Source organism: Aptenodytes patagonicus, chromosome 1, assembly GCF_965638725.1.
Source record: "Aptenodytes patagonicus chromosome 1, bAptPat1.pri.cur, whole genome shotgun sequence".
NCBI lineage: Eukaryota > Metazoa > Chordata > Aves > Sphenisciformes > Spheniscidae > Aptenodytes > Aptenodytes patagonicus.
In genome coordinates, this window is record NC_134949.1 from 86,698,362 (window position 1) to 86,724,609 (window position 26,248).

The following is a 26,248-nucleotide window of genomic DNA, read 5'->3' on the forward strand; positions in this document are numbered from 1 at the left end:
CATTGAAGGAGCTAATTAAACTTAAGTTTCAAGTTTAAAAAACCCTGGTAAAGGAAAGCTTCTCATAAGTCTGCTTAGTAATGGACAAAGAAATATAAATCTTTCTTCAGACTGTTAAGGCAATCGTGTGTACTTCCGAGACTGACTAGTCTTCATTTACAGCAAGGACGACATATATGTCCTTAACTACTCTGTAAATTTAGCCTAATGAAGTACACTTGCTCATATTTGGCCATTAAACATTATTTGGTTTTGGTTTACCTAGTCTGAGAAATTTCATTGTAAGAGACTGAGAATAATAACCCATCAACTCCAGTCTTGGGTGGCATATTTGTTCTCAAGAGGGCTGCAAATACCACAATTGACTTCAATGTGTTTTCAGCAGTTATTTACGAAACTTGGATATGTATCTAACATTCAGAACAAAAGTAATCCAACTAGTTCCAGTGGAATTACTTTTGCTCCATATTATGCAAGGTGGATGAGGAGTGTTTTTAAATATCCTGCCACTATGGAACTTGATTCTACAATAAATGATCATGCTGAGTGCTACTGACACACATGAGCAAACCAGTGTGTTCAGCATTTCTTGCATTATTAATAGAACATTTACTGACGTGTTCAAAGATCTTCAGCAATTTATGTTAACTCCAATAGGTTCTGAACTACACCTGTTAAAAAGATATCTACATAGTGTATTTCAAAAGCAGTTGTTGATAGTCATGTTGATATAAATCAGGTTTGTATAGCTTTGTGTTAACAACAGAATAAGCTTTTGGTATCTCAGACCCATCTTTTAAACACAGTTAAGAAAGGGATACGAGAAAATATACTAACATTTTTATACGATCATGAAACAGAATGATGAAAACTCCATTCTTGAGCAAAAACACCAGTGATTCATCTTTCTTAATACAATTTTATATATAGATGTGAGCTGGTTTTGAATCTATATAAACCACAAATAATTCCACTGAAACTGGTGCGTTTACACAAGGGTAAAACCTGTCTTGAGATCAGAATGCCTTTGTTTCCAGTAGGCATGGTTAGAATACTCAGTTTTACCTGGTGGAAATAGATATTGCAAGCATAAATACTTTTGCCTTCCACTTTATGAAGTGAAAAAGACATTTATGAGCACTAAAGTGCATTATTGGCTTTCTGTTGAGAAAGGAATTTTTTCTTCAACAAAATAATTGTATTGAGGCTACATGAACGCATGTCTTCTATTAAAAAAAAAATCCTAGAAGAATAGTTTCACATTTTCATGAAAATCTCACAATAATAAGTGAAAGTACCTTCTTTGCTTAAAATCCTTATCTACCTTTGTCTCCCATTAAGTTTATCTGCTTAAACAAAAATTTTCTTAGAAAAGCAGGACAGAAATTGAATGTCAAATATAGAGAAAACAGAAACATAAAACCGATTTTGAATTGGCCTAGTTTTACAAGTTCTAGGCTAACCTTCATTAAAACTGTATACAGACTGTCACAGTACTAATATTATATTCATTAAAGTATGTTTGAAAAATGTAATAAGTGTGAGATGGAGTTTGGCACTGCAGGCTTGAATTAACCTCTTGATACTGAATGAGAAATGATAAGTAGCAGAACATGCTTCAAATGGCCTTGAAAATGACAATCAGCTTTTTGATTTAACAGAATATAAAGATTCAGCAGATTAAAACAGCAAGCTAGGAAAATTATCTTCTCAGTAATATGTCAAGTTCAACAATGACAACGTGACTGTGATCAAACATGTGGAGAGGTGAGAGCCAGCATGAGTGCCTGAGGTGGAACTCTGGTGAGTTGGAGCTGAGCTGCTGCTCAAGATCCCGACATGGAGACTAGAGAGGAGTGTTGCATTTTCTCCTGGCTCTCTCATTGGAGTGGTGATTGGGGTGGGTCTCAGAAAACAGTACGTATGTGTGCAAGGGTAGGGGAGTGGGTGAAAAGATTTCACTGACAGAGTCTATCTCCCTCACAGTATGGTCAGTCAGTTATTTGTGAGAATAACCATTGATTAACCATTTGTGAGACAATGCTGGTAAAAGCAAATTTCAATGCAGAATTTCAAGGAAGCTTTAATACAGACACCTTGATAACTAATTAAAAACAGCCTTGTATTTTTCTGTGTTATGTTCTTTCCTCATTCATGGTTGGTTGAGGTGAATCACAGGGCTAGAACTACATACTATCTCTTCTTATTCCATGACTGCCTAATGTAGTCAAAAAACAGTCAACGTTGTTTTTATTCTCTGACAGAGAAATTGATGTTTGCATTAGACCTTACCAGCTGTTGCAAAACCCCCTATTATTTCCTTATTTACAAGCTGTAAAAGGGTGAATTGATTCACTCTCCTGATGGTCTCCTGCTACCTCTGCCTACAGCTCCTTGATTCCTGACATTTGTTGAATCCGACAATGGGACAATGAAGCGCAACAGGAAAATATTCTGCAAGTACATAGGCACCTAAAGGGAAGCTAGGAAAAATGTGGGCCCATCGCTGAATGGGGCAGGGGCCCTGGTGACAAAGGATGTCGAAAAGGCCAAGGTACCTTGGAACCAGTGTGTTCCTCACCTCGGTCTTTACTGGTAAGACCAGCCTTCAGGAGTCATAGTGTGATTCTGTGACTTTTTTACAGTAAATTTAAGTATATATTTCTACTGTTTCTGCTTTTATGGAAATGAGCAACTTCTCTGGATGTTGACTGTATTTTATATCTTTCCTTCCTGCCTTCCTCCCTCCTCGTCCTTCCTTCCTTTCTTCCCTTCCTTTTCACCCTACCTCCCTGCCCACCCACATTCCTGCCTGCCTTTCTTCCCTCCTTCCTTTTCTTTTCCAGCTTCACAATATAATTTCATTATATTTATATTATATATTATATTATATTTACTGCCAGTAAATTTACAAAGCACATTCTGCTTCATGACTAAACATAGTATTTGCCACAACAGGGCTTTTACTTGAGGGCCTTCAAACTTCACATTTGCCACTTCTAATCCCAGAAATCTAAAAGATCATCAGACTTACACAGAGCTGAAAAGGATTTAGCTGAAATTTTATTCTGCAACATACTTTCTTGTACAATAAAATATGTTCCCTTTTTTGTCTTCTCTGCCCAGTAACTGTTCTTGTACCTCAGTTTTATTATTTCACATCCCTGGTCTGCTTCAGGTTTGCAGAGGATCTAGTGGGTTATATCAAAGCCAATGGAACTGAAAGGGTAATGATGGCCCTTACATTTTTTTAAGGCTCAGCAATACAATAGGCAGAGCATCCCTAACAATTTTTGAACACCCTCTGCTGCCTGTAAATTCAGCTACTCCTAATTAAGTTTAAAACACCGTGACTCCTAAGGAGGCAACTATATTATGATGTGGCTAACACTATCTCATTTGATTTCCTTCTGAAACTGCTGTTCCAGCTGTACAGTTACACAGGATGCAAACTGTGGGTAAGAAAGAGTGCTGCTTGATCACATTTGACCTCTCTCTTTCTAGGGGAAATAAATAAGATGCGACTAACCCAAAATACCAAATTAAAACATGCCAGATACACAGCTGGGCTCACTCACAAGGGATTTCTGCAGAATACACTTTATTGACACTACCTGGCCATGTGCATTTAATGTTAGTCTTCTGCTATAAAGTTCTTTCAGTTAAGAAAATATTCTTCCTTTCCATTCTCATAACATTTCTGCAGAGCTTTTAGTTAAAAGGAGGTAAGCAAGATGCTATGTAATACAATGGTCATGGGCCTGAGAAGATGACCTGTAAGAAGAGACTACGTGTGCTGAGTTTGTTTGATTTGTGGAAAAGGAGGCTAAGGGACAATCTAATAGCAGCCTGCAAGTACTTGAAAGATAGTTAAAAAGAATATAGAAGCAAACTCTTCTCAATAGCAGCAGATGAGATAACGAGGTGCAAAGGTCACAACTTGCAGTTTGGGAGGTTCAGATAGGACAATAAGAAAAACTTTTTCACTGAGGGGTCTGTGCAGCACTGGAAGAGGTTGCCTAGAAAGGTAGTGGAATCTCTGTGCTTTTGAGATTTTCAAGACTTGGCTAAAGACAGCAATGGCCAACATGATCTAATGCTGATGACTGTTCTACACTGAGTGTGAGGTTGCACGAGATGTTCTATAGAGGTCCTTTCTAACCAACACTTCTGTGTTTCTGCAATGACACTGTGATCCCTATTTATAAAGGACTCAGTGGCGTTACTCCTGATATATCCCAATGTAACTGAGATTAGAGTTAAAAAAAAAAGTACCTATCCTGTACTTCAGACAGGGCAATGCCTAATATAGGGCACAATCATGAGGTATATGGTCCTCAAATAGAAGTAGTTCAGGAGTTATGGAAAGGGTTAATTACTTCCCTATTTGTGACTAAGGAAAAGAAAATCAGTAGCTGGTCTTTATCCTAAGCTGGGGTCAAGCTGCAGGGCAACGGATTGATGAATAGTACAAGGACGCAACTAGAAACTGAAACAGATGGCAGGGTCTCCTCTCTTTCTTTCTAAGCGAGAAATTAAGGTCCACAACAGAAATAAGTTTGGACTGGTGCATTGTTGTGGGAAGGCCCTGGCTTGGTCACACATTATTCTGGGCTCTCAGACTGGGTTTGAGCTTTCTGGTGCTATTAGAAGTGATGAAACATAAGCTGTATGGCCAGAAAAGGACAAGAAGGACAGAAGACCTGCTAGGCCACATGTGACCCCAAGTGTGCATTGTGGGCACTGAAGGAACACTTCAACACTAGTCCTTGGAGACCACTATATACCACTGCTTCCCAACCAGTATATGTTTACTTTCATCATACTGTTACAAGAGAGGGAAATGTTACTTTTTCTTTTAAAAAGCAGAGGGGGAACTATGACAGAATGGTTCAGATATACTTGGATCCTTGGACAGGACAAGAGCACCAGGAACTTAAGTGTATGGTCCAGACCAAACAGTATGCTGAATGTGAAGCTTGCCAACTGCACTATAATGAAGAGTTTGCCACTAGGAAAAGCTGAGGAGGACAGTGGTATAAAACAATGTCTTAGAAAATACACACCTCAATGCCCCCACTTCCAAAGTTGGGTTTTTTTCCCATCCTTTCTCAGAAAAGCTTAAGGAACTCCTTTTCTGTGAATAATGGCTAGAAAAGGTGGTAATGCCCCTTTTTAAACAATAATTCACTCTGGGAGGAAAAGACCCAGGTACAATGCAGTCCTCAATATATGCAAACTTCCAAGAGCGTGTTTTAACTGCAGGACAGGATATTTTGAGTGAAGGAGAACAGTATTCTCCTCATCTTCTTTATTGTGTATCTGTCTAAAATTTTAGCTAAACATTTTATTCCCACTATAATTTCCTTGCAAATGTTTTGTTACTGAAATACTCTCTTCATTTTGGAAAGCAAAGACATTGCGATTTTATTTATGATCACCTAACATTTCACACTCAAAATACAAAGCAAAATTATCTTTAATTTCTGCACTTAACAGAGTTTTCAGAAAAGCAAACTTGGCAGTGAGTGCTTCTTCAAGTAAGTCTGCCTTATTTCCAATTCTGGTCTCTATAGCTCCAAATTATTGATGCAATAAAATGAAGATATATAGATTTTCTATTCCAGATTTTCAAACTGAGTTTCTATTTTTAGAAATATGCAGATTATGGAAAAGACAAAATTTTACATACCTTTTAAAATCTGGATTTTTTGAGATAGATTTTTCACAACTGGGACCTGAAAAACCTACCTGATAAGAAATAAATAAAGCCATCATCCTTCATCTTTCTAAACCTCTTAAATCTCAGTTTAAAACTGAAATACTAAGAGTGAAATAGTGCTTATCCTCTCACAGTCACTGTGAAGTGAGAAAGTTGTCTCAGCTCCCATGCAACAGCTTGAAAGCAACAGTATGCCAAGAACTGGCTCCATGGAGCCAGTCAGTACCTGTTCAACACCACAGGAAAGAGCCAGGTAGGCTGTGATTAGTCAGCAATTGCTCCATTCTTGCATGGTGAAGACACCCTTGTGGCCATCAACTCAGCCACTTAGTGGGCAATCTCCTCTTTGCTTCCTTGAGAACCACGACAGAGTGAGTGCTGTTATTCTTTACTTAAGCATAAGTGTTTTTTGATCCTATTTATACTATTAATGCCAATCAAAAGTTATTTCTTCAATGGGGCCAAAATATTATGGTCAATGTCTTGAATTTTTACTATTAAATTTCAGAAAGGAATGGAATGCATTTAACTACACTGAGAACTTCAGCTGAGCTAAATTAATGCTTTGCACAGCTGAAGTTGGTAGGAGAAGATGGCTCAGAGCCATATTTCTGCTCCCCCACTCCTGAATTGGCTAGAAACCAAAAAAGCCCCCATGACTATATTAGAACTGCCTTGTTACTAGTCTAAGTAGCATGGGCTACCTAGTCCTAGTAGGAGCATTGTACAGGATTAAAATGTGATGAAGTGGAATACTCCCTGCTTTAACTCAGAGCTGCCTCTATAGCTCTTGGGGATTTGACTACACCCACAGTGAAAGATTCTTCACTGACATCATGGGTCACCTTTCTGACTGCCTTGTCAGCAGTGTAAAACATCTAGAGCATGGGCCACTGGTCTGGTCTCTATAGCTCACCTATACTACTTGCACACACCAGCTACCACAACTTTTCCCGTTCAAACTTATGTGACTTAAGCATGTGGCACAGCACTCAGTGAGGCTGAAAGGTATGTCATAAACTGCTTCTTCAGCTAGCTATCTGACACCATGGAGTCTGTCATGACTTCTGTTAGCCTAAGAAGTACACCACATAGCAGCACTATTTCTCTCTTGGGTAAACATCACCCACTCATTAATGTTCATTCATATATGGTGTTCTAAGCAATTTAATAACACCAAATAATAATCTGCTACAGCACCTTTCACCAATAAATCACAGAATTCAACAGTATGAATGGGAAAGCTCAGAGGGATTAAATTATGTCTCCAAGATTATCCAGTGTAATAGCCAGGAACAAAACTTACATTTACTGAATAAATTCAGTCCACTGTTCTCTGTTAGGCACACTCTTGCTCTGCTTCTGTTCATTTGTACTTTGATAACTTATTAAGGAGAAAACCCTCTTCCTACTCATGAATCACAAACAGAAGCTCATGATTTCAACAGATTTTATAACCTCTTCTCCCCTCAGTAGTGGTATGGCTGGATTTCATACAGATAGGACATTGTAATCTCCCCAATTCTGATAACAGAGCAGTTACTTTCACAGACCTGGATCTCATGATACTGCGCCAGTTATATTCCTCTGTATGGGGAAGCACGTCTATTATGCCTGTTACCCCAAATCTTCAAAAGAATTTTTTTTCCCTAACCAAAACCCAAGCTTTGTATAATAGGACATTCAGGGAAGACTCTATTTTGCTACCATTAATAAATTACTTAATGCCTCTATTCTTAGCAGTGAAACAGGCATCTTTTCTCTCTACAGACACTGTGAAGTCTTCAGCGTAAGAATTGCTTTTTATGAAGTTACTACACAGCTGCATTGTACAAAACCAGCCCAGTTTCAGGTTCTAGAATTGTTTCAGTCAGTGACTAATCTGTTACATGTAGATGTATATGTCTGTTGGATGTGCACATAAACCCTGGCACTTTGTGTTATTCCCTTCACCTGGCATAGGTTCACAAGCTACATTAAGGCACACTTCTGAAATCTCACTTCTTTCAATTTGTTTCCCATCACTGATATCAGGCCTACTATTAATATGGCTTCCATTTAACACATTTAAAATAAAAAGACCCAGAAACCAAAATCTACAGCAGGTCAGCACCATGAATTTTGCAGAATCTTTGTGCATATGTTCTACAAAGAACAATTTCTCTTTCACTTTGTTTTCTGTCTGAGTGCCTTTACTTATTTGCAGAGAACTCAATTCTGGATCTGTTATTTATGCGAACAGTCCTGTTTTATTTAGATAAGTCTTTCATGACTAAAGATACAGAGGTTCATTTTTATACCTTGAGGACAGATTCTACAGCTTTTGTTCCAATGGAACTTCTCTTGAAGTTCATGGGATGGCCAAGGAGAATAAAGATTTCCTGAATCTTATTTTCCCTGTGCACTCCAAACAAGGATCTGAAACCATTCTAGCAAGCTTCCTATTAGTGGGATCCCTGTGGCCTTCAGTGAGCCTCTAAATAGAAAAGACTTACGGTTTTATTCCCCTTGACTTTTATTTTTATACAAAGTACTGTGTACTCTCAGGCTGCTATAAACACATACAAAAAAACACTGGTTCCACTTAAACTCTGGCAGACAGACTGATATCAGGCTGTTATCAGTACAATAAAATTACAAAACTATTCTGAGCCTGATCCAAGATCCAGCAGCACCTGTGGCAATGCTTCCATTCACTTAACTATGTTTTGTATCAAGATAGAAGGCTATAGAGATACTAGTAATGTAAATGTCTGTACAATCTGGTACCGTGGGAGCACACTTTTGTGAGTCTCCTGGTAACACGAGGTGTCCTCCTTGACTGGAAAGTAATGCTAGTGAGCTATTGCTTTTCTACTCGCTTGTATTCTTGTTTGAGGAAACAGTGAGTATTGTCACTGTAGCTTTGGTTTTCCCTTGTCTGTATTTATTGTCATTTCTTTAAGCTCTTTAGGCTAGTGAGCTAGCACTATGGTCATCAGAGAGTAGTTAAGGGAATAAAAAGTTTCTCATACAGTGTCCATGTTCTTTGTCTTAATGTATTTTTTTAAACTGCCCTACTACTGAAACAGTATACTTGCCATATTTGACCAAAAGTTTGAGTAATGCTCTTAGTTGTGCTAGATTTAAAAAAAAAAAAAATTACTATGAAGCTGTAGCATAAGTAATTGGCTCAAATCAATCTGAGTAAGAACCAGAAGGTTTTTGGAATGATTTGGAAGTGGGGCATTTTGGTCATTTGTTAAATGTTTTAATTCTTCATCTCTCATATTTTACATCAAGCCTATCACCATGGCATCAAAGTACTTCAGAAATTTAGCGAGTATCAAATCATGCATATTGCTGATAACCCACTGGTTTCAAATGAAGCAAATTTATACCAATTCCTAATTTTCTCTGACACCATGATAAGTCCAAAAGTGAGATGCTTTGTCCTGTGTTCCTTCTGTCACAGAACATTTGCTAACTTCAGGAGAAAGTTAGAGAAATACAGGTTTGAGGTCAAACTGGTATCATATGACTTTGCTAATTATAGATGCTTGACAAGTGAAAGAACTTAAAGGTCTTGGCATATTTTGCTTGGTGCACTTCTAAGTCTGCACGTATGCAGACTACTTCTCTCAGTACATAACAGATCTTAACATCACAAATACAAAAATTAATAAAATAGAAAATATCTTGGCAGGTGTTATGAATGTATCCCTTCTGATTTTCTTAAGGTAAAAGCGCAGCAGGATATGCCTAATCTGCAATATTTTCACTCTCATTTCACAAATTTGTCACTGATGGATACTCTGAGGAGAGGAAGCACAGCGTTTTAATATTCTCCTAACCTGTATGCAGTGTTGGAATGAAACTGTCGTTGATAAGAAAGCCTTCCCCATAAAATGACATTGCAGTGCGTGCAGCATTGCACAAGCAGAAAGACAAAGGCGGTTAAACAACAAAAATGTACTAACAGTGAATTGAAATAGAAGAGGAATATTTAAAGAGCTCCTCTCACCTATTTTCCCTGTCTAAAGACAATTTCCATTGAAAAACAGCTTTGAAAGGAACTGGCTGTGCTTGTACATTTCTCCTTGCAATACTGCCTAGGATACTGGGACCTTTAATGCAATATGTGCTGTCAGTACTACAACAGTTTACAGATGTGCAGCCAGACTTCTATTTATAGATGCCTCTTCTGCACAGTACTCTATGGGGTTGTAAGGCAGTAGCAGGCATGTTCTTTGATTTAGTGCTTACATCACATTCATTTAAGTAAATTCTGCTCTTCACCTGGCATGGCAAAGGAGGCATATTTATGAAGGTCAAGCAGAGAGAGCACTATTAGGAAGAGAAATGTGGGATTCATGAGGGAGTAGGACACCTACTGGGAGAACTATCTGAAAGGAGGAGACATTTGGCAGAGGCATTGAAAGAATAAAGGAAGCAATAGTCATGTGCTCCTCACACTGAAGTGGTGCTTTTGTTCTTTATTACCTCTGCAGGGCAACTGGGGAGGAGGATCAGTGTCGCCCGTGCATGGAAGGGCAAAGCCGTTGAAATTGTTTGGGGTGCAGTGTCCTTGGGGGTCTGTACATGGCTGTGCTGCATATCGCTTAACCATGTGTTAAGTGTTCAGTCAGAGTGCTAGGCACAGTCTATTAATAGAAACAGGGAGTTTGGCACACACTCGCACTTTCGCCTGTCTCCTCCTCACATGCTCCCAGAGAAGCTGGGACTGCATCCTGCATCCTTCTGCTTTTCCAGATCTGAGACTTCGCACACTGCTGTATCCTTTGAGACGTCTCAGTGAGGTCAAGAGAGCCCTAGACAAGTAAAAAAGGGCTGCTCAACCCCAGTGTTGCCGAGATGGGAAAGGCTGAGGAATCCGAAGGTAATTGGCGGGGAGGGGGGGAGCGAGGGGGGGGGGCGGATTTCTTGCACAAAACTCGAGGGCTCGCAGGGTACCCTCTCGGCCCGAAGGCAATGCAAAGCTATTCTCGGCACTGCTCTGGCCAGCCGGGCGCAAGGGGGAATGCTCCTCCTGCCCTCCGCCCCCGCCTCGGGCAGCTCCACTTGGTAATATCCAGAACGCTGCAGAGACACGGGCACTCCTGAAGTCTCCCAAACAATCCTAGCAAAGGCTCCACGGCGTTCTGCCAGGCGAAAAGCACTCAGAGCTGGCCAAGGTGCTGTCGCAAGAGACTGTCTTTGTCCCTTTCAGCCTCCTCAAAGACAAAATAACCGTCCCCCTCCCTTACTGCCGCAGACACCCTCCTCTCCACCCAGTCCCCCGTACCCTGCACGGAGCCTCACCTCCGCCCGGCCCAACCCAACTTCTCGGGGAACCAGCCGTAAAGCGGCGGCTTCCGGGAAGCAGCCCGAGCGACAGGAGGGTTCAGCGGGGTGCAAAGTTCTCTGCCTAAGGGGAACGGGGGGGGCGCATACAGGAAATCATAGCAGCAACGGAGGCAGGGGCTAGCCGAAGGAGCCAGGAAAGTTCATCTGCACTTACTGCTGCTTCTGCTAAGGGATCTATGCTCGGGGCTGGGGGAGCTCGGGCGCCGGCACTGCCTCGCATCCTTACCTCGGTGCTGTCGGCAGCGTTCTCCGCCATTTTCCTCCTCAGGAGCAGGCAGCGGGAGGAGTGTTTCATTCCCATAAGAGCTAGCCAAGGGGTTGGGGCTTCGGGGTTGTTTTGTGTTTTCAAGGATCTCCAAACACTGGTGTGCGCCAAAGGATAGGGAGGAAAAAAATATGGAAAACAGCAATAAATCAGACAGCTTTGTCCTTTCTGCGTCGTCCACGGGAATGTTTGTCTCCTCTTAGCATCGGGAGCTCCTCGGGCACTTTCAAGTCCTCCTCTTTCTCCCCTCTCCACCACCTCCAGCGAGCTCTTGGGATGGGCAGAGAGAGGCGGCACACACTCTTCAGGTTAAACTAAAAGGCTGTTGGGCTGTGAGTCCTCCCCTTCAGAGAAAGCAGTCGGGCTAAACAGGAGAGAAGCACCAGCTAAACTGAACTTGGGCGTGCAATGACCAGCTGGGCATCTTTGTGTCCTGTGGCTACTCTTCCAGAGGCAGAGGGAGCCAGAGACAAAACAACAGGACAAGGAAATCATAGCCCTTTATTTTCTTTCTTTGGGCTTCTTTCTTTCTCTCTAGGTCCCAGGAAACTTCCTTTAAAGATGGTCACAGAATTTGCCTCCCTCTTTCTAGGAATGTCTTCTGAAACAGCAATCCCTCCTCCTCCCCCCTCCCCTCTCCCCCTACCCCTTCTGCTCTCGGGCAGAGCTTGGTGCCCTTCTCTGGGAATTGCATTCACGTGTCTTTCGTAGAAAAAACCATTATATCGAGCTCCCCCCACCCGTCGCCTACACCCTCTCACACACAAGCACGCATTCACACGTATGCACACACACGTCTCCCTCTCATACAGACATGCACAATTTTTTTTCTTCCCCATCCCTCCTCTTCTTTTGAATCAGCAACACTTCTTTGCAAGGACTCTCGGCAAGGCTCTTAGAGGGCAACCGAAGAAGCCTGCTCCAGCTTCTTTCCTCCAAGTTAAGTAGCAAACCTGCTTTCTTAATATATCTTCCCGCGTGTGTGCTCCCAGCTTCTGTTTTAGATGAAGTTTTTCAGCAAGATCCACACTCCGTCAGATACCCGTGAACTGTAGAAATATAGTCCCGATCCGGATGCAGCTCCTGCTGAAAAGGAGGGGGGGGGGGGCGGAGGGAGAGGTCTTGCTAGGGAGGGAAGGGGCTAAAGGTGTTTTGAACTTCTTTTTAGCCTTTTCCCAATAACATCTTCCTCTGTGGGAGTGCATTGCCACCTTCCCCACACGTTTATCTTGCTTTCACTCCTCCGGGAACTTTATAGTTCTGAGTTGTCAGCTGGGAGGATTAGGTTTACCTCACTCGTGTTGCTGTGGGTAAGGGCGGGAGAGGGGGCGTATTACATAATTAATCCTTCCAACTTCACTTTCCGCAGCTCCATCTCCAGCCCACTGTTCTCACGTTTTGGTTTTGTTTTTATACGGAGGAGGTGAGAAAATAATGCTGGTGTGTGGGTGTGTGTTGCTCGAAGGATTTCAAGGACCAGAACAGGATTGCTGCTCTCTGAACAGTTTGAAATAATTTCCTCTGGGGGTGCCAATGGAGACCTGAAGAAGAGGTTTGAAAGATTACTTTTGATGCATATTTTAAGCACATAGCCAACTCAGATGCTACAACAGTAACAGATTATGATAGATCTGGGGTTTTGAATTTTAGCCTATTTTAATGTCTTTTAATTAAGAGTTTATCCTCAGCTGACCTCTGGAATACTGACATACCATGAAGTACTGCCAAAACAACAGGAGGTCCCTGGGTACACAGAAGGCTGAAATATTCCTGGGGGTGGGGGAATGGAGATAGAGAATGTGAATTAAAGAGCAGAGAGCAAAATTATTCTCCTACCCCTTGGGGATGAGGAGGTGGGGCCAAGAAAATTAAATAAGCAAATTTCTCCCTTATACTTGAATGACCCTCACAAATTCTTGTTCAGACACAGATCAGTAGGTATGCAATAGATTTCAGGGATTTGTAATAAATCACGTAGAAGTAAGCAACCCAGGGAAGCAGAAGGTGTGTGGTATGCTGAAATGTCAAGTGACAATGAGAGTGTGCCATGTAGGGTACAATGGTACCATATGAAAAGGTTTCAGAATTTGAGAGTATGTTATAGACACACATGCCATACAGCTTGAGACTGGACCTCTGTGAGATACTTTGCAGAGCCGTTTGATCATTCAGTTTTTCACGAGCCTCTGATTTCATGCTACTCCTTTCAGCTCACATTTATTCTAACACCTCAAGTTCTTTCATTAGCTCCACACTACTGCTAATTTTTTCAATAATCATCCACACCCCCTTTGTTTATAAAGTAGAATTTTATTTCACACCTTCTAGGCGTGAGGCTTAAATGATGACAGAAGTGGAAGCAGGCCATTCCCCCTTTTCTCTGGGACATTCATAGAGCTCTTGAAGGTCTTAAAACCCTTCAAACATGAAAACCCTTATAGCCATTGCCGATAGAAGCTATTTTAGAGTATTCCAAAGCTACCCTCACAGTCTTGGGCTACTTTCTCATTAAGTACTTCGATTTCTAGGTGGAGAGATAAGGAAAAAAAAAATCTGCAAATAAAAATTTAATGTCTCTGCAATCTTTGTCACAATGTTTTTCTCTGCTATGTCATGAATATCTGGTGGTTAGTGAGGGCATGAAGTTTTAGTCAGTGTGCATTTACCTACATAGTTTTAGTGTGTCTTCTCTATTTTCAGGTGATACACACAGCTAAACTTAGCCCAATTAAATCTTTTAAAATAAACCAGTGTTCTATATAGAGAAAAAGAATTAGATTTTTCAAAACTACTCCAGGACATATTTTCCAGTTTTCTCTGACAGCTGGGTCTGTATTTCTGGTACAGCTCAATCACTCTTTAGTCAGCTAAATGAGGCATCAGATTTTCAAAAGCACTCAGCAACTGGCAAAACTGGCAGGCAGAGATTTAATATATCCTTCCTTCCTCTGCTTCAGATACTGCATGACTTGCCCTGGCACCTATTCTTATCCTCCTCCACCTCTTTGTCAACACAGATGATACCTGACTGCTCATCCTTTAACGTGGTGCTGATGCTTTACGGATACTAGGAAAACCTTCCAGTCTTACGGTTTCCAGCATAAGGATGAATGTTTTGGTCCTGAACTCCTTTGGAAATCTGCCAGATGGTTGGTGTCCTCACTCCTCCTTTTATGTTCTATATGTGATTGAGGAAACTGCTTTGAAAACACACACCATTTGCTCTAATCTGTTTTATTCCAAAGGGAAAATTATTTGTCCTTCAGGACTTTTTTTAATCAGTCATGGGTAGAAGTTACTCCTTTCAAGAATCAATTCGCAATATCAGTTAAGAGGCTGAAAGCAGCGTGTTTACACATACAGATGTCTGTGTGCACACAGATACTTGGCGAGTCCTTCAGTTTGAATATGGGCCTCAGTGCAAGTTCCTGTTGATAGTGAAATTCACAGGAACACTGAACTTGAGGAATATGAGCTTTCATACTGTTTAGGGGACAAATTCTGCCCTCAGACATGTGAATACAAATCCTGCTGACATCTGTGGTTACGTAAGGGTGATAGTTGGCAATTGGAACTGAGATTGGGAACATATTTCTGATCCCCTGTTTTGTTATAGCTCAAGAAAAAGAGTACTGTAATGAAGAAAATGCCATGGCAGTAAAAGTGCGTTTGTAACAAAGCCAGGAGATGTCAAAAGCACCTTCTGAATTTAAATATGTCATGCATAAGTACATGTGAAGGTCACAAAGTATTACAAATGGAGTGGGGCGGTGCTGAAGAGAAAACGGAAAGGGAAGCATTTATTACTTCAGATTTCCAATAATAGCAGCTGTGGTTGAGGCTGCTTAGCTACTTGCTGAGTGTGGCAATAATACTGTGCTGGCCCTCAGAAGATTCAGACTTATTGCCAGCTTTGTGATTAGCTTGGATGAAATCCAAATGTCTGCATTTGAGGTGGCGTAATCCTGTGCATCGGTACAGACTTGAGAAATTGCATACCAATCCTGATGGAAAGCATCTGGGGGTTATGGGGTAGGGGTGGAGCTAGGTTGAATATGACTCATCATGCTTTCTCACTGCATAAAAGGCAAACTGTGTAATTATCTACATTAAATGGAAAGTGGCCAGTATCATACTTCTCTCGCTCTACTTGGCACTGGTGAGACTGCATCTTTGATTCTGTGTCCAGTGCTGGGTCCCCTGGTTCAGGAGGGAAGTGGATACGTTGGACATGGTTCAGTGAAAGACCACTATGATGGTCTCTTAGGGCACTAACCTCCGAGGAGGGTTGGGCTTGTTGGGTTTGGTGAAGACGAGGTCAAGGGGCACCCAGTAGTGGCTTATGACTAGCTTTAAGGATTGTAACTAAGATGAGCCAAACTCCTCTTGGTACAGCCAGATGATATGAAAAAGGGCAACAGCTGCAAGTTGTGGCTTGGCAAGTTCAGATTCAATATTAGCAAAAGAAGTGTCCCTCCACATAAAAAAGCCTAACCTTTCTTTGTGCTTTATACATTAAGGAAAGCCTTTTTTTTTCAATTGCACATCTGTGCCTGAAGACAACATCAGTGAAATACGGGATCTGCTAAAGATAAAGCTAAGGACACACATGAACAGGAGAACATCTTTTTCCTCTGATAAAAACTTTCTCCCCAAAATAATTTTTTGGGGAAGAAGATGGAATGAAGTTGCTGCTGTGATGATTCCAACTGAAATAGGTAAGAATTACTTCAAACATTGACAATTTGGCATCATTTCAAGTAGGAGGCAATAGCAGTGCTCCAGTTGAACAATGGATGGGCAATATAAGGATGAATAAGGAGAGGAAGAGAAAATATGAATAAGGAAGGAGGTCAGGTGGAGGACTGGCAGAAGAGGACTGGCAGAGAAGGTGAAAAAATGTGTAGCAAAGTTCTGCATGGGGAAGCACAGGGTAGCCATGGTAGGCAAAGAAAAGCAGCGATGAAAAGGCTGAAGACAGGAGAAGGTAAAATAGAATAGCACTTTTTGTCACAGATAATATTCAGATGGCCTGGATCAATGTTATACTGTTACATTTATTACACTAGAATGTTCTGTCATATAAAACAAAGTCCTTCCACTGGGTCTTCCAAAACCTCTTGCCACACCCATTTCTGCAACTTTGGCCATCTCTTCCCCTGTCACTTATTCACAGGTCATAAGGAAGATTAAACCAGGAAATTTCACCTTTCTTAATACTTTGCATCTTGATGAAAGGAAGAAGACGGCATAATCAGCCTGGAAAAGACTTCTCCCCTTCTGTTTGACCTTAGACTTCAGCAGAAAGGCTGGGCATCAGATGCCTTTCTTCCTTGTTGTTTGTTTAGAAAAGTGGGGAAGGGCTTTACACAGAGACAGGGAGCAACCATTGGGCTATAAATCCACTTCCTAGTTGGATGAGAAAATACTGTAGCAAAAGTCTATTCCTGCTCCAAAACCCCCACCAATTTTTTTTTATTAGCTGATCAAAGGAAGACATGGGGCAGAATCCTTTTGTAGTATCACTTTGCATTGTTCTTTCAAGTTAATAGCACTATATGAATTGATAACAGCTGTGGTTTTTGCCCTTTAAGTGAAAAACTGCCATAACTGATGAGCCAAGGCTAACTAGTTCTCATAATTTTTTTCTTTTTTTTTTTTCTTTTCTTCTGCAGTCTTGAGAAATTTACTGGTTTTGAGTGATGTTAGTTCTTTACCTGTTATTGAAGGTAATATTATTGGTCAGAAAGTCACAGTGATTTCCTTTGCCTCAAAACATATATTATGTTTGGCAATCTCTCCAATCTCTTCATGCGTCTTCTATCCCCACTATGTCTCTCAAAAATGCCAATAGTTCAAATATTTCTCTTATTTCCTGCAATTCACCCATGTTCATTCCGAAGATTCTGAAGTGAATTCTAATTGACACTGTGGATTTAAATATCTTATTTTATTTATGCTCTTCCTTCCTGGTCCTTTAGCTTTCGTCATTAACTTTTTTTCCCCATGTATCATCATCTTCTTATCCTTCTTTGTGAACTTTAACTCATTACAGCCTTCTCCTGTAGTTTTCAACCATTGATGCTAGGTTTGAGTGAGGAAGGGTCTATCAGAAGCTAAACTGATCTGAGATACCCGTTGCCACAAGCCAAGAATATATGTCCAGGGCTCAGATAATTCAGTGTTAAATTATAGAAACCTTGTCATGAACTGAACCCTTAGCTATGCTTACAGATAATGAAACACCAGAGAACTACCTTGTCCCTCGCAGATTCATCACCAGAATTTTTATATTTTTCTAAGGTTGTAGACTTTATTTTGTTTAACAACAGAAACTCTCTTTTGCAGTCAAAAAACTGAAAACTTAATCTAAATTTAACCAAAATATTCCTTCCATTTTTCCATTTCTTTTCATTGTGAGTGCTAAACTTTTTAAAAGTTGTAACTGGGTCAGCTGGAAAAAAGTCCTATTCTGACAACTTTTATAAAGGCCACCAAAGTGGGTCTCCAATCCTCTGTGGATTAGAGGAGCTAAGCAAGCTATTGAGAATTGAGATTACTCCAATGGCAGAGATAAATGGGCATAATATCATGGTAGGTTAGATGCTGACGTGCATAAGTGATAATACAACCTTGTTCAATTCCCACCTAACTTTTTGAACCATTACAAATCACATGCACTCAGAACAGACAACAAAATACCTCTGAAGTTTGATAGCAAAGTCATCTTCAAGTTATGAGGAGCCTAAGGTGCTTATGCAAAATATTTTCCCATATAATGTAAGACAAACATGGATATACTGGAGTGAGTCCACTGAAGGGCCACAAAAATTATTAAATAACTGGAGAGGTCTCTCATATGAAGATAGGCTGAGCGTGCTTGATGGGAGAGGGGGTAAAGAAGATGGAGCCAGGCTCTTTTGGTGGTACCCAGCAAAAGGACAAGAGGAAATGGGCACAAATTGAAATATGGGATGTAAAAACATAAGAAAAAAACCTTTTTTACTGTGAGGGTGCCCAAAGACATTTTGGAGTCGTCTTCCTTAGACATATTCAAAACCTGACTATAAATGGCCCCAAGCAACTTGCTCTAGTTGACAATCCTTTGAGTGGGGGGTTGGACTAGATTATTTCCAGAGCTCTTTTCCAGCCTCAATGATTCTGTGATTCTGTGTGATTCTGGAAGATCTATGAAAATCACTCAGATGGCTCTGTTAGGTCTCGTAAATAGCTGTCTGTCTTCTTGCTTTCTCCTCCATATTACTCCTGAAGCCTTGAAAAGAGAAGATTATATATGTACACTCTCGTACCAAGGTGATTTGATAAGTGCAGCCAATGCTTTCACAGAAAAAATATGCTGAGAGAAGTGAAAGACTGTTTCTTGCATTCTATTCTTGGGTGCTCAGTGGAAAGAAGGTGTGTAATTTTGTTTGAAGGGCTAAACCTCATTATAATGCCATCCTCCATAAGCTATCAATGGGTTGAGAATATTGCATCTAGGTATACAGTTTATCAGAAAGAAAGTGAAGTAATACTCTCAGAATCATGAACCCATCTTTACTGAAATGAAATGTAAATCACCAGCCTCTATCCTATCTTGTTATTTTCTGCTCTTGTGTGATAGCTTTTAAGAAACTTTTCTTTCTGAGAAAAACTCTACCTTCTGCCTTATTTTGTTTGCTGGAATCTCAGATGGAATTTCTATATTTAAATAAAAGATCCATTTCTGTTTCATCTGCCCTGCTTTTCTCTCCTGCTGGATTATATCATGCCTAACAAGTCTGAGGTGAAGACTGGATAAGTAAAAATGTCCCTATTCATTCAAACAAGATGTTTTGTTGCTTTGTAAGTATCAAATCTTAGTTGTTTCTTTTCTTCTTAGGCTACAGTCTGTCCTTAAACTTTTAAATTGCTGTGTCACATAGGGTTAAAGAAGTTTAAGTAGACCACAGATGAAGTTGCAACAACTGAGATTACTTCTCTCTTTTCTTTCTTTGCCCAATGGCAGGCACTCTGTCATCTTGGTTTCTGTCACTTTCTGTTTTTCACCCGTTCTCAAACTTCTTTTCTTTTTCTTTTCTTTTTTTCCTCTCACCTTTGTTGAGGGATAGACTATTGATTTCTTGCTAGATTGGAAAATGCCAGGGGTATTTATTTGGCTTCTTCAGTGATATGCATACGGCTTTGGGAGCACTCTGGTAAAGCATTTTAACAGGAAGATCTACGAAAATCACTTAGATGGCTCTGTCAGGTTTGGCAAATAGCCGTCTGTCTTCTTGCTTTCTCTTCCATAACTGTCTTATACAGTAAGTCATGCTGCTATTTGTCTCACTTTTTCCTGTTGTGAACAATTTTCTTCAAATACATGCACATGTGTTCAGCTGTCACTGTCGACAAGCAACCAACTGTCACTATGATAGTGGGTTGGCATTTTTTTCTTCCCAGTTCGGTATTTTCCTTCCTCTTCCATTAAGGAAAATTGCCAAAATGCTGCCGCCTCCCATTAAAACATGAAAAATAGGAAAGTCTGATCAGTACTGCATGTATTTCATGAGCTGAGAGCAACGTAGCTTATTTTCCAGAACCAGTCTAGAACTTAGGAAAAGTGAGGTCATGCTTCTTTACAATGTTGCCTGATGATGGTCCTCAATAAATTAAATACAATCAGGCTTTGGCCAGGTTATAGTGTAGAGTCAGCACTCTGAGGTGCCTAAGATGATTTTTCTGGCTGCAAACAGAGCTCACCCTCCTGGGTTATTGATCTGGTTGTGGACTTTGGCAATTGATGTGGTTGTGGACTTGGGCAGAATCTAGAGATTCTGCTAGTTCATCTGTGGTCCCTGCCAGAGAGACAATCAACTTACTTATACTAAACTCTGCATAATACAGGTATAATTATGCGACCTAGGTGTTAATGGTGCCCATCTTCTCTCTTTCTTCAAACTAAATAAAATAGAAGATGGTAGAAGCAAAAGAGCCAAAATTGAGAAGTACCTTAACTTTATATGTGGTATACTTGTATTTTCTTTCAGGGAAAAAACATTTCATTAGCAGTGCATAATGGTTTTGCTTGTAGTGTTCAGAAACCTGCTTGATATAATAAAAAACCTCTGGAAATACAGATGTATTGGGTATCATTTGTTGAAGTTAGAGAAGTCAGTTAGCACAGCAGAGTTGTTCACAGTTTGGATGACAGTGAAAGCTTGCTTTAAGGGAAGGGGAGCAAGAACATAGCTAGTACTACTAAAGGCAAGGCAAAGCTTCCTTAAGGAAAGAGCTTTTGATACTAGCTTTTTTTTTTTTTTACAGACACGGCCTAGAGGAGCCCATCAAGCTCGGAACCCCATTGTTCTAGGTATTGCCCTTCAGATCCTGCTTTGGTAGCTTACCACTAGATGAGAGCAAAGCATTATTTCCCTGATTCTTGCTTTACATTTGTGCCCCAGAGCTCAAGTGAATTACATGCAACATACAACAAATTCCAGGAGGGCTGGGCCAGAGCCAGTTTTCAGGTCTATTTCAGTAGCTGACAGGATCTTCCTGTCCATAAACCTAAGAACTGGCATGCTGGAAAAAACCTGAAGCAAAATTGAAGCTGCTAGATCAAAACAGTACATAATTAAAAATGGAGGATTTAGAAAAAAAGTGATGCAGAATTAGAACTCTTCTTGCGACTAAGCTAATTTGTGTGATCTGTTCCTTTTCATTAGGAACACTACCTACTACAGTGTGGAAACAACAAGAATAGAATGGATGGGTTTAACAAGAAGGGTGGGTAAACCACTACAACTCCAAATGAAAATGTTCTTATCTTTACTGCAGTCTTGGGACCTGCAAGAGGTTTGACAAAATATGTAATCTCTTAATGACAAAAAAATGTAAGGAAGTGGCACATTCTCTCCCTTGCATCTAGTGCATTCTGGAAATACATAAAAATGGTGATTTATAAGTAGTAAATCCATGTGTGTACCAGCTTCCAAAGAACTACAAGCTTGGTGAGGTGGAAAAAGGAAATCTACAGCAATCTAAACCACAGAGGATTCTTGTTACAAGTAAATTTAAGGCACATTTTTAAAATGCCATATGAAAGGTCATGTTCATTCTGTAAGACTATGAGCTCAGGAGGAATTTGAGACATATCGGTCTCAAAAATAATATGCTGTTCTGTGTCTTTGCTGTCAGGATAAATAAAAAAAAACCCAACAACCTTAAGCCACAATGAATCCTATAATAGTCCCTGCAAATTATGGTCAAACAGAAGTATAAACCTTGAAGAACAGTTTTAATGGGAAAGCTTATTGAAGTTTCTAACACCTATGGATGAAATACACACATGGTTAGAAGCATTAGATTTTCATCTTGTCTCTGCCCCAATTTACTAGATGATTTTATGTATCTTCCAGTTTTGCAATCTATAATATTAATAACTACTAAGTTAATATTAATCTATAATATTAGCCTGCATTTTGGGGTGTGGAGAATTAGTTGATGGCTGTACATGCTTTGTGTTGTACGTGATTAGAGACAATACAAAAGTCTCCCTAAGTGCAAAGTATTATTTAAAGCACTTCTTATATGTGACACAAGGATGGGAGAGACCACCTGGATTATCATTTCAGGTACTGTAATGGGACATCATCAGGTATTACAATGATATTTATAATATAATTGTAAACACCCATACACTGCAAACTTATACTATGCTAATCATCCCATACACTGCAAACCAAACATGCTTCATTATCCAGTACAATCTTACAATTTGCAGTACCAAAGAGCAAAAAGTCCTCAAATGGTGGTTTGCAAAAGGAAGAGAGCAGAAGAGATCAAAGGCATGGTCAAGTAGAGAGTATTGTGAAATAGAGTAGCCTCATCTTGGTTACTCCTTAGGGCTGAATGTATTTTATATGTTTTTAGATTAGATTTTTAAAATTATTTTGCCTCTCTGATATATCTAAATATATAGATACTCTGCCATATCTAAAAGCTGTTTTATCTTCAGCACAACCATAGTTGTGAAAGACACAAAAATTCTCACATCTGAAAACACCCTAAAAGGAAAGCAATCACAAATGGCTCTTGTGGCAAGATTTATGGAATTTTAAGTTTTAGTTGTGATATAAGATGGAAATTCAAGTTCGTCTTATAGGTTGTGACCATTGCAGAAGCTTGTGAAAACTGTAAAATGTACTAATCAGGATATTCCAACATGGCTTGTCGCTGTGCTCTCAAGCCTGGTCATCCTGACCCCTGAGCCATCAGTTCCATGTATACTCACAGCTAATTTAAAATATGGTTGTTAAAGACTAACAGTTCTGTATACGTAGTGATGATGATTAGTGTAAGTACTGACTGTTACAAAGAAGTGTGTTGCTGATGAATGAATTTAGAAAAAAATTAGTTTTACAGTTTACAACTGGCCTGATTTCTCAGTTTTCTAAGCACTGTCATTCCAGCAATCTCTAATTCCCTAACATATAATAATATGATAAACATATATAATATACAGATACATTCATTTGCAACAAGTTACAGTCACAGTGTAGCTGTGTATCTTGGCTGTGCCAATGTGCATACTCAGCACAATCATTAATTCTCTGGGTGACTGAGGAACTCCACAGGTACTTTCTGCTGGCTGAGACAACTAATTTGAGACAATGGATTGACATGATATGAGGTGGTTGACCAAACTCCTAGTTGCCTTCACAACAAAGTATTTGACAAACCATTGCAGAAGCTCTCCAAGTGGGAATTTCAGACAGTCCTGGAGATTTCCCCAGGCAGTTCCTGCTGTGCGTAAGCCAACTGACAGGCACAGTTAGTATGGTATTGTCTCAGAGATGCCCCCAGGTAGTTGCTGCTGCAGAATTGACCAAACTGTACATAGATAAGATACTTGTAGCTAGTCATTAGAACTGTTATTGCAGATACAGAAATGGTCGCACATAACACTTAAGACATCTAGACTAGGTTTACACGCATAAGACACCGTGCCAGCTGTATTATAAGAATTCAGCAGAGCAGTAGTTCAGTGAGTCTCATCTGATTCAGCTGAAGATGCCTTTGCAAAGACACTTGCAACAGAGACTTACAGTGTCACTGTCTGGACACCAGCTGACCAATGTTTGAGAGATTTGATTTCCTATGTGAACATTATCTTATGCAAAAAATCCCAATAAATCAGTATTTTTTAAACAAATAATCTGTCTTATGAGTGTCTGTAACACCCATTCTCATGTACATCACCTCCATTAGAATGTTCATTGACAGAGGGAGAAATGTGTGGGGCCAAAACCCCATGAGAAACTGGGACTTTGGCTCAGAAGCAAACTTCCTTACAGAGAGGTAAATACCTATGGAGCTGACATGACTAGAATAATTAGATTGGTGTTGAGGCCCAGAGTTTGACCTTTAATATACTGCTATGGAGTTGTTAGGGATGTAACTTTTATTAGTTAAAGTGCAATTAGGCAGGTGTTATGAAAACACATGTAATTGGCAGAAATAACAGAACTTAACTATTCAAGGACATTCACCTGGCAACTCGCTACACTGATCAATGTATAGCACCTCAGAGCAGTCCACCAGTCATAAGGTTAAAAATCCAGAAGTTGTTCATCCACTGCAGCCTGAAGGGGAGAACTCTACCCTCTGGAATGCCGAACTCTGGAGCACCTCCAAGGACACCTGGGACCAAGCTCACGTGGCCAGAACCGACAGTTAGCAGCCTACTCCTCCAGAACACTGACAGTCAGCTGATGCTCTTGTAAGCAAGGAAAGGGGAAATAGAAATAACCACTGCTCTGTAACGTCATAGAGTTTTATGCATCAGTATCCACTCTTTCACAAAGGCAATAAATACCCAATCTCATTCATGTGGATCCAATTATTGCATAATAATTAATGAATGCTTTAGTCTGCCCTGATGTAAAGTGAAACAAAATCCCATGCGCTGTGTTCTGGAGAAAGTGGCAAGTTGGGTTTTTTTTGTTTTGTTTTTGCAAAATGTGCAAACTTTTTGGGGTAGCTCTGTACTGGCTTTGTAGGGAAGGTCTGTTTTGCAGAAAGACATGCAATTATTTCCATTGAGACTCCTACTTTTACATCATAAGGGTCAATTTGAGTGTGCATGCCAGAGTGGAACAGTGACTCGAGATTATTAGAGGAACAGGGGGTTTAATCCCTAGATCACAGAACCAGAAATATGCTGAAACTGGTAGTTATAAAAATTATTGTCTTCTAATGGGCATTTGTATGAACTAGTGTATAAAATGATTTGGCAAGCTCAAGATGCAGCTCGACAAGGCAATCTTCTCAACAGCAAGGCCAGTTGTGCATTGTTGCCTTTTTTGTTTGCTAGCCCACTTGTCTGTGTGGACATAGGTTGAGCCAGCTCAGGGCACTGATCAGAATTACAAAACCAATTGTTCTTTTTTTATTTTTTTTTTCAGGGGGTGTCGCATTGTGCTCTTGGGGGGTTTACTTTTATTCCATTTCATTTACTAAACTAATTCACTGTATAGCTGAAAGAAGAGCTGAACCAGCACAACGTTGGGGCTGTTGGAGGGTAGGCCTAAAGGGCAAGGTACAGAAATTTTGCCTTTAGCGCTAAGAAAAATGTGACTAACCCCACAGCTTCAATCCTGTGTTTATGGTGGAGGTAGTGATTCGTTAACACCTGTACCAGCAATTTCAGTAAAGATTCCAATATTATTCTGAATATGCCAGTAGGTTTCTGTACATGGTCACTGAGACACTGGCTTTCTCACTTTTGATATGTTATTCTACTATCTGAGGACTGACTTATTTCAGAATGAAGAACGGTGAGGTTTCTGGTAAAATCAGCTCCTTGAAAGGAATTACCATATGAACACCACCAGGGGAAGGTGTGGGAATAGCACCTGGGGAGTGATAAGAAAGAGGAGTTTTAAACTGCCCAGAATTTGTATCCTGAGTGTTCCTGCTGCTGTGAGTAATACTGAAATGCTGAAGTTCATTGTATTGATACATTTCTGCTAATTATTTAGATTCTTATTGCTCCACCTGTAATATTCTGCATAACCAAGAGCTCCATGGATAAATCTCAGCTTCCTTTTTTCAGGGAATGTAAATATTACATTTATTTTCCAAAATTTAAACAGACATCCAAATTTCCATGCAAGAGAAGACATCTCTAAGCATACCCCCATGCCTTCATACTGTCCCCAGTTTTGTGGTATTTGGGGAAACTCAGAATGCTTGAGGACATGTTGTCTTTTCTTCAGTTCACTTGTATAATTTAAGGGACTTTCTGTAGCCCTTCAGACTGTTTACAGCTCCTGAAAGCTCCCTCAGGCCTTGATCACAGGCTAGATACCAGTATGCATGTACTAAATGGTATTAAATGTCATTGTTTCCCAAGAGGCCTTGAGCCTGCTGGAGGTTCTCTGTACAGGAGAGAACTCTGGTCTAAGTTAGCATTTATGGCTGCTTCAGTGGGACCAAGCAAGTGGAACAGGAATAAGATTATGGCCTGTCACATGGTCTTAGGGTAGTTTCTTTTTTAACTACATTTCTGATGTAGAAATGTTGATAGAAATTTTTTCAAGTTAATAAAACCATTAATACTTTTTTTGAATAGAGTTCATATCATTTAAAATGTTCCTTCACTGGCTGAGAACTGGAGCATAGGATAAATTCTGGGAGCCTAGAGATCTGTAAGCAAGCCATATATTTCTAAGTAGACACATACAACTAAACTGAAGACTAAATGTTCAGCTAATAGGTAGAAAGGTAAATGTTGCTTTATTCAGAAGCAACTTGAAAATTATACTTCTGAATCCTGGTGAGGACAACTGCTAGGTCATTGAGACTACTGACCGGTAGGCAGGTTATCTTGCATGTTATGCCTGAAAAATCACGGACACAAATACTAG

The 26,248-nt window shown here is 40.1% G+C and overlaps 1 protein-coding gene and 1 long non-coding RNA gene across 6 annotated transcripts in view; one reads left to right on the forward strand and one right to left on the reverse strand.

The window, feature by feature from the left end:
- The window catches only part of PRMT8 (protein arginine methyltransferase 8), a 73,682-nt gene extending 62,151 nt beyond the window's left edge, over positions 1-11,531 (reverse strand). The window contains exon 1 of one of the 2 annotated variants that reach the window (XM_076346302.1): positions 11,295-11,531. In XM_076346302.1, coding sequence (XP_076202417.1) covers positions 11,295-11,369 — 75 coding nt within the window. In that variant the 5' untranslated portion in view covers positions 11,370-11,531. The remainder of the gene's footprint in view (positions 1-11,294) is intronic. The other variant, XM_076346292.1, reaches the window with a different exon arrangement.
- Positions 10,406-23,535, forward strand: LOC143164129 (uncharacterized). Of its 4 annotated transcripts, none has more exons than XR_012996027.1 (5): positions 10,406-10,601; positions 14,351-14,482; positions 15,854-16,051; positions 20,643-20,688; positions 21,044-23,535. It is a non-coding gene; the product is annotated as an uncharacterized LOC143164129 (long non-coding RNA). The 4 variants fall into 4 exon arrangements; XR_012996025.1 differs by lacking the exon at positions 10,406-10,601 and adding an exon at positions 12,520-12,885 and having other exon boundaries at positions 14,291-14,482; XR_012996026.1 differs by lacking the exon at positions 10,406-10,601 and adding an exon at positions 12,520-12,885.
- The last annotated feature ends 2,713 nt before the right edge of the window (positions 23,536-26,248 follow it).